This window comes from Chelonoidis abingdonii, chromosome 2 (assembly GCF_003597395.2).
Source record: "Chelonoidis abingdonii isolate Lonesome George chromosome 2, CheloAbing_2.0, whole genome shotgun sequence".
Classification (NCBI taxonomy): Eukaryota; Metazoa; Chordata; order Testudines; family Testudinidae; genus Chelonoidis; species Chelonoidis abingdonii.
The window spans coordinates 123,048,298-123,065,576 of NC_133770.1; the positions used below are offsets into that span (position 1 = coordinate 123,048,298).

The 17,279-nt window shown below is 36.9% G+C and overlaps 1 protein-coding gene across 2 annotated transcripts in view; it reads left to right on the plus strand.

Moving 5' to 3' along the window:
* The window catches only part of LOC116821627 (dynein axonemal heavy chain 5-like), a 295,723-nt gene that overhangs the window by 147,688 nt on the left and 130,756 nt on the right, over positions 1–17,279 (plus strand). For both annotated transcript variants that reach the window (XM_075062654.1, XM_075062655.1), the window contains 9 exons: positions 805–1,116; positions 5,416–5,505; positions 5,603–5,839; positions 6,304–6,471; positions 9,408–9,614; positions 11,398–11,727; positions 14,007–14,213; positions 14,298–14,540; positions 15,576–15,730. In XM_075062654.1, coding sequence (XP_074918755.1) covers positions 805–1,116; positions 5,416–5,505; positions 5,603–5,839; positions 6,304–6,471; positions 9,408–9,614; positions 11,398–11,727; positions 14,007–14,213; positions 14,298–14,540; positions 15,576–15,730 — 1,949 coding nt within the window. The remainder of the gene's footprint in view (positions 1–804; positions 1,117–5,415; positions 5,506–5,602; positions 5,840–6,303; positions 6,472–9,407; positions 9,615–11,397; positions 11,728–14,006; positions 14,214–14,297; positions 14,541–15,575; positions 15,731–17,279) is intronic.

The window sequence follows — 17,279 nt, forward strand, 5'->3', positions numbered from 1 at the left end:
TAGGAATGTATACAGGGTTACTCTGAAGTACATGCCAGAGATCACTCACCTCCTCAAGCACAGACTTGAGCTTCTGGGGCTGGATCACTGAGCTCTGTAGGGTTTTATTTCCTCTTTCATCTTCTGTAAACCTTTAGTCCTTCCATTCTTTTCAACTCCCAATGCAAAGACTTTCAGTGGTTTAACATAGAGACAAAGAGGGGGAACTTGTCTCTCCCACGTTTTATGTCCACGCCACTCCAGATCAGTAATTATACTGGAGCAATATAGTTATAGCCTCAGTTGAAAAATGTTGCATACTGATTTCTCCTCTCTCTGCTCAGACCTGCAGACAGTGCTGCCACAGAGCCACATATGTTATGAAGTTTGCATTGTGTTTTATTTAGGCCTTGGAAAATGTGAAAGCTTGATATGAAAGAATTAGGTATCCTCTGTTAAGAGATGGTAGGTCTGCTCCTGTTCTCACTAAAGTTAATGGAAATTGTTTTCATCTGCTTCTTTGGGAAAAGGATCAGGTCATATGGCTGTCACAGGAAAGCAACATATCTCTGTATATAACAACTGAAATTAACTTTTTGTCACTTTGATCAAAAAATCTTTGGTATGACACACAGTAATGAAGTGAAATTTCAAATCACTGGGTAAATAAGGAAAAAAAGGAAGTATTATGATTAATAATAAAGCATTCAGCACCACATCAGATAATTTACAAGTCAATGTTTATATAAAGTAATGTATTCTCGTATGTGTTCAAAAAACTATATTTTTGATCATAGTATTTACACTTGTACATGTATATTTTAGGGAGAACACATATGGATAGTTTTGGATGGTCCTGTGGATGCGATATGGATTGAAAATCTGAACTCCGTTCTAGATGATAACAAGACCCTTACTTTGGCTAATGGAGATCGTATTCCAATGTCCCCAAACTGCAAGATTGTTTTTGAGCCCCATAACATTGACAATGCTTCCCCAGCAACAGTATCTCGTAATGGGATGGTCTTCATGAGTTCCTCCGTGTTAGATTGGAGGCCCATTTTAAAGGCGTGGCTGCAAACTTTGCCTGCTACTCACTCTGATGTCCTATGGAACAGCTTTAACAGTGTATTTCAGGTATTATGGCCAGTACTTGCTACAAAGAAAAATGAATTCCAATCTGCTTATTTAGCATTATTTTTCCTACATTCTACTTAAGTTGTTTATCCCATTTATTTATTTAATAAAATAAAGAACTGACATAAAGGATAATCACAAAGCATAATGCGGACAAAGAAAGGGCCTATAACAATAGCTAACATAATCTAAATGAAACAATATTAGGTGGATAATATGGCCACTAATTTGAGTGGCGGGAGGGCTTTTCCTTTGTTTTTATTTTTTTAATCTGTTGGCTGTTTGGAGATAAATTGTTATCTCCATTTGATTATTTTATGCTGCTGGCTGGCAGAATTAATTTATGCTGCTTGGTGAGTAACATGGTTTTTGATATTTTAATTATCACTGGAGTGCTCAGAAGGTTCTAAATGGGCTTTTTTGTTTCTGATATATTTAAACAAGAAAAAAATCAGGCCAAAGTCATCCTTATTGAAGCTCTGTTAACTTCAGTTACAGCAGGGGTGTATTTGATCCATGAAGTCTAGATTCTGTAAGACCATGCACTTTTAAGTTAAGACTTGTGTGCATGATATTTTTGACATAGTGTCAAGTATCAGGGGGTAGCCATGTTAGTCTGTATCCACAAAAACAACGAGGAGTCCTGTGACACCTTAAAGACTAAAAGATTTATTTGGGCATAAGCTTTCATGGGTAAAAAAAAACACTTCTTGCATCTGAAGTGGGTTTTTTACCCACGAGAGCTTACGCCCAAATAAATCTGTTAGTCTTTAAGGTGCCATCAGACTCCTCATTGTCTTTGTATTTTTGACATAGCGTCTCTTTATTAAATTATTAGGCTAAATCATGCTGAATCCAAAAAGACCAGAGGGAAAATCCAGAATGTTTTATCCTTCCATACTACATGTACAAAATGCTGTGTAACCTTCTACAAGATATTCATGAATGAGGCAAAGGCTGGAAATTGACAGAGTTTTCATTAATCACCAGGGACAGTCCTACACAATGGTGGACGTATAATAGACTTACATGTAATAGACCATCTCTGATGCAACCAAAGCTTAATTTTTCTTCATAAAACATTACTATTGAAAGTTAATGCTGTGTATTATTTTTGCCTTTGCAATTTTCTTTTCATTTTTTTAGTTGGCACCTTGTATTAGCACAACTGAAACTGATCTTTCTTTTCCTTTCTCACTAGCTGTCTCTTTTGCGAGTTCTCCCTGTTCATTTATCTCAGCTTCCATAGTTGTTTTTTTCCCCACCTTTTTCATTTTTGTTGGATTCTACAAGAGAGGTTTTTCTTGTGCTGGCCTTTTGAACTGTCCTTGTAAAAATGTGTTTGTAAATATGACAAAAGCAATGACTAATATACTGTTACAATAGCTAGAATGTTAAGAAATGACCTCTCATAGAAACGTTTCATCTTAGTTCCTTCCCATGTACATTGAAACCCACTTCTGGCATTACATTCATTTTGCCGTAACCTCCAAAAAGTAATGATCAGACTTAATATTTCCTGTAGCGGTAAGAAAGGTAATTCTTATAATGAATTTTAAAAATATGCTTCCAAAATAATGTATATTTGGGTCAATTTACTGCTTCCTTCCCATGATTGTCTTTTATATTTTATGCTATACCTTGTTCTGAAAGCATAATAGCGACATTTTTCAGAAAAAAAGTGTATTTTATTAGCCTGAGAGATGGAAAAGCAGTGAAATATAAAGTTTGTTCCCTGCTGAAGGCTATATTTGGAACTATCCAAATGTAAACCAAAGCTCTCAGACTGTCAGTTCTTCTTTCACTTTTAATGAGCTATCTTTGCTTCTGAGATAATGTGGGCAATAACACTGATTTTACAGATGGTGATAATACTGATTCCATATACAGATGATTCCTTTTTCTCATATTACTTTTTTCAGTATATAAAAAATTGGATAAGTAAACTGTACAAGAGAACTTCGTAAAATAAAGTGCACTAACAGCAGTTTTCAAGCTTCGAATACAGGATTACTCACATTAGACCCAATATCAATAAAAACACAGATATAAATAACTTATAAATAGGTAACATGTAGAAGAACAGTGTGGATAATGCTACAGAAGGGAAATATACTCACCAGGGACAGAATCTGTCTTCACTTACCACTTGTACAAAACCGCTTAAATTGATGTGAATTAAACTAAATTTGGCTCCAAATTAGGTGAGCAATCAAATGCAGTATTTACAGTTGGTTTACAAGAAACAGTCATTTCTGTGATTATAAAGCATTAAAGATCAGTGTATAAGGTAAATATTATGCATGAATGAAATCTCAGGGTGAGTTCATAATCAGAAATGTGAACGAGAGTTGCCATATTATTTTGTCTGGCAATTTGTACTAAGCCATAATGTAATGGGACTGCCAAAGTGAATATTGTTATAATTCTTATCATGATAACATTCTGTTAGAAGACCAGAAATAATACCAATATTTTAAATGTATTTTCATTATCAACGGATCCCAAAACTCTAAGATATACAAGAACCACTTCACCCACTACTGAACACATGTGGTGTGGAATTGTAGCAGTTATTTAATAGCAAACAACAATAGTGGACAACAGTTTAGGACCGGAAGTGAAGAAGATTACGTATCAGTATGAAATGTTGGGGAAAATGTATCTATTTACTCATTTATAAAATATACACAATTACAGAAGTTCAGCTTTCTATATAAAATGTAATATAAAGGCCAAAAGAAAAGAGAAGAATAAACTCACAAAAACCTATTTTCAGTAGAATTAAAACTATCTTTGAGGTCTCTTTTTTCCATAGGAATTTTTTCAGTCAGGTTACTGTGACCCTCAGAAGTGTTTTCAAAATACTAAACTTTACTGTCCATATCTGAAATCCTAACACTAAGCTCTACATGCACATTTCCTCTCTCTGAGTGATACAGCCTCCTATAACTGATAGAGTTGCTTTTTTGGAAGAGGTAAGCATCTGGGGGAGTTTCTCGAAATTGAAGTAATTAGAGGAATCCCACAAAGAGGATGCTCAGTTAGTAGCATTGGTCCTTTTTGTCACAGAATATAAAGCTGTAAAATCTGTTGTTGCTTTGATGTAGGCAACTTGAGCTTCATCGTTTTCTTGCACAATAGATACAGAGCAATTGTCATCCTGGATCAGACCTAAGGTTCATCCAGTCCAGCGTCCTGTCTCTGCAGTGGCTAGAAACAGATGCTTCAAAGGAATTTGTAAAAGCACTGCAATAGACAGATGTGAGATGATTTGGTCTCCACATTAGATCTCATCCTGATCTCTGACAGTTGAAGACTAGCATTAGCCTTGGAGCATGAAGTTTAATCTCCCGTCCAAAATTTTTGTTAACATTAACATTATTATGACTCTGGCTATTTTTGTTAATATAAATGTCCAAGCCCTTTTTTAAGCAAGCTAAATTCTTGTGGCAGTGAGTTCCACAGACTACACATCTTGAGAAAAAATATTTCGTTTTATCAGTGAACTTGCCACCTTTTAATTTCATTGAATGTCTCCTTGTTCTTGTGTTCTGAGACAGGGAAAACAAAAGTTCCTGATCTAACTTCTCAATACCATTAATATTTCTATATACTTGTTATCATTTCCTCTTATTATTTCTCCAGTTCCTCTTATGTCTAAACAAAATATCCAAATAAATGATAAACTGATTTAAACTGTCTTCCTGGAGCTTGCAACCTACTTTCTTCCAATGTATTGAAAGCATTTAAAAATATAGTAATAGAAATTTATTTGAAGTGCATTAGAAACTATAGCACTGATTCTCCTCTCACGTCAGTTTAAACGAAGGACCTCATTACAGTTACACTAGTGAAAAACCAGCATGAGTGAGAGAAGAATCCTACTCTAGAAAGTAAGGAGATGGTCTAATGTATGTATTGTTATGGCAAGCTTTGTGTTGCTGTCTTCCAACCAAAAAAATGGGAACAATAAATGTGCAGAAGATATATGGCAGATCCCCAATGTAACTCAAGAAGACTTTCTGAATTGCTCCTTTTGAAAGTTGCTTTATGTAGCCATTATGAATAATTTCACTGACTGTGATACATCAAAGCTACCTATTTAGGATGTTTGCTAATAGTGACTTCATGTTTTTAATCTGAATATTCGTACTCACAGAAACTGAAGTGAAATGTATTTAAGTCACAGAATAAAGCGATTGAACGCTTGTATTAAAAATAAATCATGGCACTGATTTATTAGTTTTTTAAATGGCTTTCTTTATACTCAGATGATCTTAATGTTTTTCTTCGCAGGATTTGATTGATTTTGTTTTCACTGCTGTGACACCGAAAATGCCAGTTTTAGAATGCATGTCCATCAAACAAGCTATTGACCTCCTACAGGTAGATACGACATCAGGTTATCTGTCTCTTGTTTTGTTATTTGTGCCTGGATATTGTTCAGAGCAGGCAATAGTTACATATTGTGTCTTTTTTACAGGGTTTATTGGCAGACAGAAATGAGAAGCAGCCCAGCCAAGAGCATTTAGCTCGCTTGTTTGTTTTTGCTATAATGTGGTCAGTAGGAGCTCTTCTGGAATTGGATGACAGAGTGAAAATGGAACTGTTCTTACGGAATCATTCTGCAACGCTGGAACTTCCAGCTGTGAACGGAGAAGAAACCATGTTTGAGTTTGGTATTAGTGATTGTGGTCAGTGGGAACACTGGTCGAAGAGGGTTTGTATGCCATAATATACTAGTTCTTTCTTTTGAGTAAGCGTGAAAAATATATTAGACAAGAAAAACATTGTTTTTCTCTCATTAAAACTTGTAATTTAGTTTGGAAAATTATGCCTAATAAATTACCATAATATTCTTTTCTGAAGGAATTTTTCTCCTGTCACAAATATTTTGAGTCAGAGATTGGGAACAAACAATGGAAATAGTTTGGGAGTAAAACGGGAAAAAAATCCTGTCTTAGCTTTCTCCAGTGCCTGTCACCACAATATAATTAAGTTCCCCCAGCAAAGACCAAAGTAGTCTATAAAATGGATAATGGGGGTGTGGGGAGTGAAAATACTCCATCGGTCTTGCACCCCATTCAGGGCAGCCTACTGACTAAATGCTAGTGAACACTCTGCTTTCAAGAAAAAAGGCTGAAGAAAATGTCTAACCTATTGTTTATATTTTTTCTATTTCAGGTACCTGAATATGTTTATCCTAAAGATTCAGTGCCAGAATATACCTCCATCCTAGTTCCAAATGTAGACAATGTCCGAACAGATTTTCTAATGGACACGATCATGAAGCAGGGGAAAGCAGTTCTACTTATTGGAGAGCAGGGAACAGCAAAAACAGTTATGGTTAAGGTACATAGAACAGAAGAAAAATCCTCCCATCTTCATAGTATAGCATTGGTACAAAAATAATTGACCTGATCATGTGTTACAATGAAATGGGCAGGTTGGAAAATATGATTAAATGCCCACCACATTAAATTACAGTAATTCCCACTGAAACATTTTTCCCAATACACAGACATTGTAGTTCAGAAAAGGATACATAATAGCTATTTATCATTTTGCTAGTGATGGTCACAAGACCATGACATAATTGTTAGGGAAGTCACTTTTTTTCAGGTACCATCTCCAGATTTCTCGCGAGAAGCTAGATTAGAGAGCTTGCTAACATACTGCCTCTGGCTAGAGCATTTCTTATGTTTCTATCCATGCTCTCTCTGTGGCATATGCATGAACTATCCTTTTGATCCTTTACCCTAACATTATTTGTCCACATTGCAAAGACTTTTTTCAGAAGCTAAAAAGGACAGAAATAAAAACTTCTTTCTTCACTTGGAGATTTTTCAGAGGCCAAGTCTAATAGTTCTTATCTGCCCTCTTCATTGGCTAATAGAAAACCACTTACTGTTCTTTTCTCCGGGGAGGTGGTGGGGATGCTACAAGCATTACTCTTAAAGTACCCAATGTTTTGGGTTTTATTTTCATTTATAAAATGCCCCTAGTTAGTCTCATGATCCATGTACAAAATTTAATAACTTACTGCGTAAGAACCCAAAGTCTAGAAGAAAAGATCTACTCCCAAGTTATAAATTAAGCACCAATGCATCCTCTAGCTATTCTGCTTTCCCTGGAATGTGAATTTTAAGATCCATCTTAAAGTGGTTTGTACTGATGCCAGTAGCAATTAATATATCTTTTCAGTTCAGCTGTTGGTGCCACCATGTGTGCCAATATAATGTCAACTTCTGTTCCTGGCACCAGCTGAGAAAACTATTTTAGCAGCATGACGGGGAATGGTATGGATGGTGGTCCTGATATCCTACATACTGGAATTCAGCCAGATGCTAACAATCTCCAACCTTCAGCTGCCACTCCCCTCCCTAAAAATACGGAGATTTTATTCCAAGGAGTGACTTAACTCTCATCCATTCTAAACAGAAAAGAATATCCCTTCACAGAGGGAGGCATAATTTAAAAAAGCACCAAGATCCATTCAGTCTCATTTCAGATTAAAGATTACAGTAAATTGCCTCTCCAAGTAGTCCTCCTCCTCCTCCTTTACTTTATTCATTACCTGCACCTTATAGAAAGGAATTCCTTGTATTCAGGAATTGCCAAATATGTGCACCTGCTTTCACAAAAAAACAAAACAAAAATCCCCGAGTACCTTTTTGAAATGGAAAATTTCAGGAGTTAAACTGAAAATTTGGAAAAGTTTTGTGTGTGAATACATGGTGATGGTTATAATGAAGGCTAGTTTACAACCTTTATTATAGTAGTTGCTATTGGGAGTTCTACTGTTCTAAAAGTAGAAGGCCTTATTTACACTACTGTAATAGAGTGGAGAACAAGGTCCAGAATCTGGTTAATAATCTGACATTGAAAGTTCCTGTCCTTCAGGTGTCAGAAATAATTTTTAACAACATGACTTCTGCAACAGATCTCAGAAGACCCATTTAAGTCAAAACTATTTATTCCATATATATATGAGCATTAATTATTTGAGCTATCGTTATTCTCACCATGTGAATACTTTGTACTAAAAAAAATGAGACAGGATTTCTTTTGAATTGTTCTTGCATTTGTAATGGTACACAGGCTATTATTAATATCATTAGGAGAGGGATGGGCAGTGAAATGCTCCAGTTCACCAGCTGCCTGTGGTGTTCTTCAAATACCCCAACTATGGATGTTTGAAGAACATCATCTTTTTGTGTCTTTGTCAGAAAAAGTGCTTTTAAAAGGCAGCACTTCTGAAAGGGAGATTCTGGTTTTGAGCAGTCAGCAAAATCGAGATCCTAATGTTCATTGAAATATCTTTTTGGGGATGGAAAATATTTTCCTTTCTGAAGTACCTTGCTAGTTCTGCTGTTGATCTGATAGTTATAAAATCTGACTAACAGTAAATGCAGAGCTCTAAATATTCTTTGTTCTGAGGTTCTGAAATTGGAGAATTTCCATTCAACTCTGTTATAAATGTAAGAATGTAAATTATGTTTGGTATTTTCATCCTTATAGGCCAAGTGAATCTTTTAAAACTGTTCAGTTAAAAACACAATTGAAAATCCCAGGTTTTTAATGCAGCATATGTAGAGACTTATCCTTTTAAACAAAATATCAGAAAACAGTTTCCTCCTTAATGTACCTGCCTTGACTTCACTTGATTTCAGGGTTTGTGGATTTCACCTTTGGTACAGTTGGTAATGTTACAAATACCTAAAGCAGTGCAGAGTGTTGAACCCCCTTGGCTGCTTAAGATTATCATCAACAGTAGCAGGGATAATATGAGTCTGTGAATTCAGGTCTTTGTAGGCAAAACGCTTTTAGACCTTAACAAAGATTCTCTGCATTATCAGGAAAAGAGAAATATCAGTCCCTTTGATGTGCCTGTTTCTCATTTACACAAGTGCCCCTTTACCTTCAGAAAAAAACGAGTTTAAGATTTATTTGCATTATGTCAAAGGTCGCAACAATTGAAGACATCTGTTAAAACGCTGTAAACTTTAATACTCTACATGGATTAAGAGTTTTTTTGAATTTCAGGTTATAGGCTCATAATGTTTGTTTTAAATAAGCTTCTGTTAATATTTTAAACTAAATAGTAAGTCTAGGATTCTTAAAAGTTGCCATTGGTTTTGGTTGCTTCTGTCCATGGGTACCCAATTTGAATTACCTTATGTCTGATTTTTCAGACGGGCTGAGCTTCAGTGTCTCTCATTGACTTCACCTAGAATTGTGGGTGCTCTGCAGTTCTGAATTACATAAAACGTATGTTTATTTTATAGGGTTATACCAGCAAATATGATCCTGAACTTCATCTGACAAAGCGCTTAAACTTCTCTTCTGCCACTCTGCCAAATATGTTCCAAAGGAGTATAGAAAGCTACATAGATAAAAGAATGGGCACGACCTATGGTCCTCCAGCTGGAAAGAAAATGACCATATTTATTGATGATATTAACATGCCTGTGATTAACGAATGGGGTGATCAGGTGAAAAAATGTTAGCATTAAATAATAAGTGAATGCAAATGCTTCATGTGTACATAAAGGAGAAGCCAACTTGATACCGTGGTGTTTTTAAGACTTTGAAAATATTTTAAGGAGAACTGAAAATCCATATTTCTTGCTGGGTGTTTTTGCAATAAATACTAGACCATGTCAGGAATGGGGCATTTTGCCTAAAATTCCCAACCATTTGTAGCAATGGTACCACGGGCCAACAGTGTTTTATAGGCTGAATCTGTAGACATGTTCTGAACAGCATTTAGGCAACACAGAACTTAAATGCCAATGGACAATCAGAGTACTGTCAATTCTAGCATTCCTACCATTACTACTCATGGTTATGGAGAACTGGACATAGCACAAGTGCTAAATACTAGAGGAGAAAATAGCATAGGATGACACATCCCTGTGATATATTGGATTATAAATACCTCAATGCTACTTTTCCTCATAACTGATGAGAAATTGTCAGAATAAAGTGGTCAGAATTAGCATTAAGCTATTTGATAACCACTGTAGCTTTTAGGCCTTTCATCCCAGTTACCTGTAGTACTTGTGGTGTTTATGAACTGGCTGTACTGGAAGTAAAGCAATAGTTTCTATTTTCTACTGAAACAGCTATGCTTATCTAGATAGGAAAAGGGAGCATGAGAATCCAGGAAGCAATAAAAGCATCAGTCCAGACTTTAAAGTGCAGTTATCACTAGCTGCATTCGAACCCGATAGTTTAGACAGGTATTTAGGCGCCTAGGTATTTACATGAGTTTTCAAAAATTAATAAATGAATATTTCATATACCTGCCCTTTCTGGAAGTTTGTCTTCATTTTAATTACTCATACACTGGGCCAGCAAGCATTCTTGCTGAGCCTGTACCTCTGAATTTGTAGCTCTGTGAACCCCAGCCAGGTCCTGCAAGCCTTGTAGACCTGGTTTGGAAAGTAAGGATCCTCTCAGTTTCGTGCTTCCTTTCCCTTTGGAAGTAGAGGTTATTCATCATGGACTACTCCTTAGCCTTCCCCTTCCCATCCAAAGCCCATGTTCTATCATGTCTCCTCCTCTCCTTCCATCCAGCCCCGCAAATCTGTCTCTCTCTCTTCCCAAAGCCCCTATCTAACCATTCCCGTTGCTGAACTAACCACTTCCACTCACTCATCAAGTGTCTGTTCCAGTTACTGTATGCATGCATGTCTCTCTCTCTCTCTGTCCCTTCTTGGGCTTCCTGGCCCAGCTGATGCCTCTAGTATGTGGCTGCAGGCTGATGATTCTCTACCCACCTGCACCTCATGATCTAGGTGACACCTCACCATGCCTAACCTTGAGATGCTTAAGTTTTCCTAGGCACCTTTCTTCTCCCTGGCCCCAGTACCTTCTTGCATTGTGACAAACCCAGTTGGTCACCTGGCTATGACTACAATATATACAATTCTGTGCAGCCAGCGCTGTGCACCTGCAGCTGCTGGTCCCACTTACCATCCCGTATAAACATTTCTGAGGTGCTTAAAAGAACTGTTCTAAAAGACAAGTGAGGTTACTAGATAGTTTTGAAAATTCCTGGACAAGTAATCAGTTACAAACTGGACCAGAACATTTGGAATAATTTATTTGTTTTCTTTTGTTGCTTTCCTGAATGATATTCTGTAAACAACATGATTCAATGCAAAGTACTGTGCTTTTTTATTTTTTCTGCTCATTTATTATGTAGGAGATTAGGATTCAGATGGACTGTCAAGAAATAATACCTGATTATTCTCTTTATGTTTCTGTAAGATCACCAATGAGATTGTAAGGCAGCTGATGGAGCAGAAAGGTTTCTACAATTTGGAAAAGCCAGGAGAATTCACTAATGTGGTTGACATCCAGTTTGTAGCTGCCATGATTCATCCTGGAGGAGGTCGGAATGACATTCCTCAGCGCCTCAAGCGTCAATTTAGTGTTTATAACTGCACCCTACCTTCCAATTTGTCTATTGACAAAATATTTAGAACAGTAGCTGAAGGCTATTTCTGCGTGCAGAGAGGCTTCCCTGAAGAAGTATGTAAACTGGCATCAGCATTAGTACCTACAACTCGAAAAGTCTGGCAAGCAACTAAAGTAAAGGTAAAAAAAATGTGACTTTTGTTAACAAGCCTGTACTTGCACCATGAAATGAAAAGGTAGGAGAATTATGTCTTTTTACTATAGCACAGTACCTGTGGAATTTCTGCTTTGATAATAATTAGTATCCACAGGATCCACTGTCTGTTGGAAAATGTGATGGTGACAATGATTCTGATAGGATGATATTATTAATTTGTTATTTTATGCTATTTGTGGTAGCTCCTGGAAGCCATGCAGGTGAGCCCCCATTGTACTAGGTGCTGCAAAAACATCTAGTAAATATAAGTCCCTGCTCCAGGGAGCTTTCATTCTAAATGACGAAAAATTGCAGGGGGAAGAAATAAACAAGTGGGACTGAGTGCGGAATATGGGAACAGAGTAACAAAAAATAATAGAGCCTTACCAATTCTTAGCTGATCACAAGAAATACTCATAACTTGCCATCTGTCTAGCTGTAATCAAATTGTATTTTTGTATGCATTGCTAAAGTAATGATAGGAGACCTGAGCAAGTAATTAACAGAGAATAACTTATCATACAAATTTTGCCTCTTTTCTGTACATGAATTGCCTGCAAATAGATTATGAATTTTTTAAATTTATTTGAATTTCTTCAGCAAATAATTCTTGGTTTGCAGATTGTTTGCAAATGATTCACTGTAAATATGCATTATCCATGCTGTGTTGGCTAGCTGCTTACATCACATGATGGTGTTTCTGTCCCTTGCCTTGATGATGAGCTTAACTAACACACACAGTAGGAACGGCAGATTTACAATATAGAATGTAATTTAAAATTCATTTCTGGCCAATGCTAAAATTTAAAATATTTTTTTTCTCAAGTTGTAATGCTAATAAAGCTTGAGTGCTCAATGTTCATAGATATTGAATATGAAAAGGCCACAAACCCAACTGCCTCACAAGTTGTTTTTGAATTTGAACAAATATTCAAAGCCAATTCCAGTTGTCATAATCTTCCTTGGTCAGCAGAGTTGTGACCATGACTTGAGGCCTGGAGAATAGGGGTATGGAAAGGGGATGAGGAACTGTGCATATTACATAGGCCTCAGCAGAGACACAGAGGAACAGCTAGTCAAACTTTTTATAGTGAACAATTTATTCAACAAATATAGGTCTTTTTTCTGTCAGTGACTTGTCTAAGAAGAAATTGTAATTTTTACACATTTGTTCATTGTTCAAAATTGCTCAACACACAAATTTTACCAACATCTTGAATTACAGATCACCGGTGATCTGTTTGCAGTGAGCAGTCAGTCAATTATTTGATGTTCAGGATGTGAGATCTATGACTGATCACCAAAGTCATATGACATTTGCTTTGCTCGTTGATTGTCTGACCAAATTGTTATTAACTGCTCTACTTTCACCGAAATTAATTTAATGAATCACAAATCTAATTTCATTTTCTAATTCAAATAATATTGGTTAATAGCCTGAAATTTTCTTCTTGTAAACATTCATTTGAATAAAATTTCGCTCATGAGAAGCAAACAAAATAAGGGGTGTATGTTTCTGAATTGAGATAAAATGTTTGTAAATACTTTCCCCCACTATTTATCCTACTCTCCACAGAGGGAACTGTGCCCCAGGAGAAAAAATAGTGTATTTGTGAACTATTAGAATTCCAGATTTGCTAAATATAAAACAAAAAGGCTAAAGATATCTATTACCTCAACTGTCTTTTGGAAGAAGAGGGAAAGGGGCTACTTTGCTTTTAAAGTTTTTTGTTTTAAGAGCTCCTCTCACCCTTCATCTTCCTCCATGCTCCTTTTCCTCCTCCCTCATTTTCTTCCTCTTCTTCCCCCCATTTCCCTTCATTACCTTGTACTCATGCTTGTGAACAGGACAAATTTCTCAAAAAGAACAAAAAGAGGGAGACAAAACCAGGGGAAGAGGGAGGAGAGGAGTGAGGGGCCAAGAATTGCAGCTGTTTTTAGTGAGGCCTTTCATTCCGTGGTTGGCCGAGTTATCCTGACTGCACTTCATTCCTCGTTATTGTGGCTTTGAAGATTTCCGGAGAAGTTGATATCCCACACATAAGTAATTTATGAGCTGATCATCATCCTAATCTTCTTTTCGTTTCGTATGTTAACTGTGTTCTAAATATCATGAATGAATTTCTGCCTTTAGTGCAAAATTAATTTTGAAGTTGATTGAAAAAATTCAGTGTTCATTTAATACCATAGTGATAATTATTAAAGAACTATTTCAGTGTTTCTTAAGTAGTTACTTGAACATTGATTTAACATTCTTTTGTAGATGTTACCAACTCCAGCTAAATTTCATTACATCTTTAATTTACGAGATCTCAGTCGTATTTGGCAAGGAATTCTTACAGTTTCTGCTGAAATCTGCCAGAACACCAGTGTTTTGGCTGCTCTCTTCCAGCATGAATGCAGTCGTGTTATTGCAGACAGGTTCATCATCCAAAATGACAAAGACTGGTTTGAAGATATGATGAGAAAGGTAAGTTGAATGATGTTCAGTATTCACTTTGAAGGAGGCTTACGAAAAACATAACTGATGATGGTAATATACTGTGTTTTGTAGATTGCGTCTGAGGATCGTTGTCAAGACTTACTAGGAAATGACCACAAGGAATTATACTTTGTGGATTTTTTGCGTGATGCCCCAGAGGCCACTGGGGATGAACCTGATGAAGTAGAACTAGAAGCTCCTAAAATTTATGAGTCTATTCCTTCCTTTGATAACTTGGCTGAAAGATTACAGATGTTCATGCAGCAGTACAATGAAACCATCAGAGGAACACATATGGACTTAGTATTTTTCAAGGTATTTGTTTCCCTGATTGATAGTAAACATCGTTATTACTGAAAGTGCCCCAATATACAGCCCTTCCTTTGTAGATTTCTCTTTATGTAATGATGCATGGATTTTATATGGTCCTGCCAAGACTGTCACTGAAGTTTGACCAAAACTGCTAATTCTATGTTCTGTGAAGAACTCCTGTGTCTCTTACAAACAAGTCATATAGAATACTGTTTATGCCACCAGGCTTTGCTGCTGCCTCAGTTCACACGAGTTATTCAGTCACTTTCCAACTCCCAGTCTTTTCCTTCCTGCCTTGAAACTCCAAAACAAAAGCTTGTTGCATGCACTGAGAGCATCCCTTCACTAATTTCCCCCACCCTACTACCCATTGAGGCTACTCCCTCCTAAAAGATCCCTTGTCCCCTTTTTCTTCACAGACACTTCTTCCTGTCTGGGTGTGGTGGACTTACAGATCAGTTTTTGACTGCATCAGCTTACCATACTGATCATCCTGTCCTTTGTCATGTCCACTGCAAGGGCTGGGCCTGTTCCCTGGGGCTGAGTGCATGGTTTTGAACTGAATTCAAGTGTGATCGGATTAACATAAAGGCTTTTTTTATTTACTGCGGTCACTGTTCAGGGCATAAATAACATGCTTAATTGCATATAAATTCATTGCTCTTCTACTTTTCCTATTTAGACAAGCTGCTGTTTAGAAAGGTTGTAAATATCTCTCCTCAGTAGGCTTTCTTCCTGCCCCTCCTCTATCCTCAGAGTCACAGGTCCTCTTAGCTCCCCTGAGAGCAGACACTGCATATGACATGCTCTTGTGTGAGCATGAAATAGGGATGCTCTTTCAGGGCCAGATCTTCTCCCTGTTGAAGTAAATGGGAGCCTTTCTATTGATTTCATAGGGCTTTGGATTAGGCCCTGAGTGGACACCAGGTAAGGATCTGGCCCCAAATGAAAGCAGTCACTGACTGATGAGTTTCTACATGAAGATGACAGACAATCTTTTTGGTCTTTACATCATTTTAACAATGTTTCTTTATGCAGGATGCAATGATCCATTTGGTTAAAATATCCCGAATTATCCGTACTCCGCAGGGAAATGCCTTGTTGGTTGGTGTGGGTGGATCTGGAAAACAGAGCTTGACCAGATTAGCATCACATATTGCTGGATATCAGAGCTTTCAGATTACTCTAACAAGGTAACACAATGCAATATACATAGATGTTGATATATTGATTCCTTAATCTACTATGTAAATTAACCATTCACAATTAATTTCAAATAGTACAAAGCCTTTCAAGCATTTCAGCCCTAATTGTAAACTACATTTTTCAGCCAAAAGTGCACATTGAGATGCACATTTGGCAGATGGCAGAACTGGGTGGATGTTCTGCTGCCTTAATAATACATGGAGATACAGTAAAAACTTTTGGCACAAGGCCTTTTTTCTTCCTTTAAGTGATTCTAGCCCACAGTGTTCCTCTATAAAATCCTGTGTAAATCCCGCTTCAAAAATCTCTCACTTTAAAATGACCAGACTGAATACTTCATTAAGTCTCTCTGTGCAGTATCAGTTGTAAATAAACACTTTGAGTGAAAATCTTGCAACTGAAAAGATGCTAGGAGGGAAAGGGAAAAAAGACACGTCAAGCCCCTCTAGAGGTAGAAAAGAGAGAGACAGCAGGAGAGAGATGCGGTGGGTTATAAGAAAGAGAGAAAGCACAGAAATAGGTTCAAGACAGCACAGAATTTAATTCTATATCTGTAGGATTCCACTCATTCCATGTGCTGAATAAAATATTTCAGAAACTTTCAGGAATGGATAAATGTTGTGGTGATCAATATAACACAAATTACTGTAATAACCACAGTCACTAAGCGTAGACTAAACTGATGGATTGCTTCAGGTGCCCTGCAGTGGCAGAACTGGGAATAGATATAGGGCAATGTTAATATTGTGAGGGAACTGCAGCAGAACTTAGCAACGTTTTCTGGGTAATTGATTTAACCTTGAATCAGAGGTTTGTTATGAAGTGCTTAAGAATTAGTTATGTGGATATTACAAGTATTATTTATTACTTTTAGAAGGCACATTAGAAACAAAATGATCATTTCAAAGATGAACTGATAAAGGAAAGGGGAAAATATTTATTTCAACTTCCATTGGTTAAAAGATACAGTGGATAAAAATACCAGTTTATTAACTATTGACCTGATATTCAACCATCTGAATTCAACAGCAAAATGACCGTTGGCTTCATATGGACAACATTTTTACGTATTTGATTTGTGAACAAGCTGAGTCCCTTGTCAACAAAGCACATACACCCTGAGTTAGTGTCCAGACTCACCCCTTTTTGGAGTTTGGCAAAATTGTTGATTTGAAATAAATAACACAACATAAACCTCAGCCTAAGCTTCCACTTTAAGCTTGGAGGTTCCTAGGGCTTTCCTTTAAGGATCCTCTCGGTTCTCATTCTCAGTTGCCCTAAAAGACAATCCCACATTCTTTATATCTTGGTTAGAAGTAATTGGACCCATTCTCCAGTATGACTCTGCAGTAATTACTCTGAATCTTAATGAAGAACTGTCATAGTATACTTTCCTCAATCTGAACCTTAGAGTCCAAAAATGAGGTACTAGCATGAAATCCTCTAAGCTTAATTACCAGCTTAGATCTGATACGCTGCCACCAATCAGGATTCTGAGTACCTGATAAACTCTGGTCTCCCCAAAACCTTCCCTGG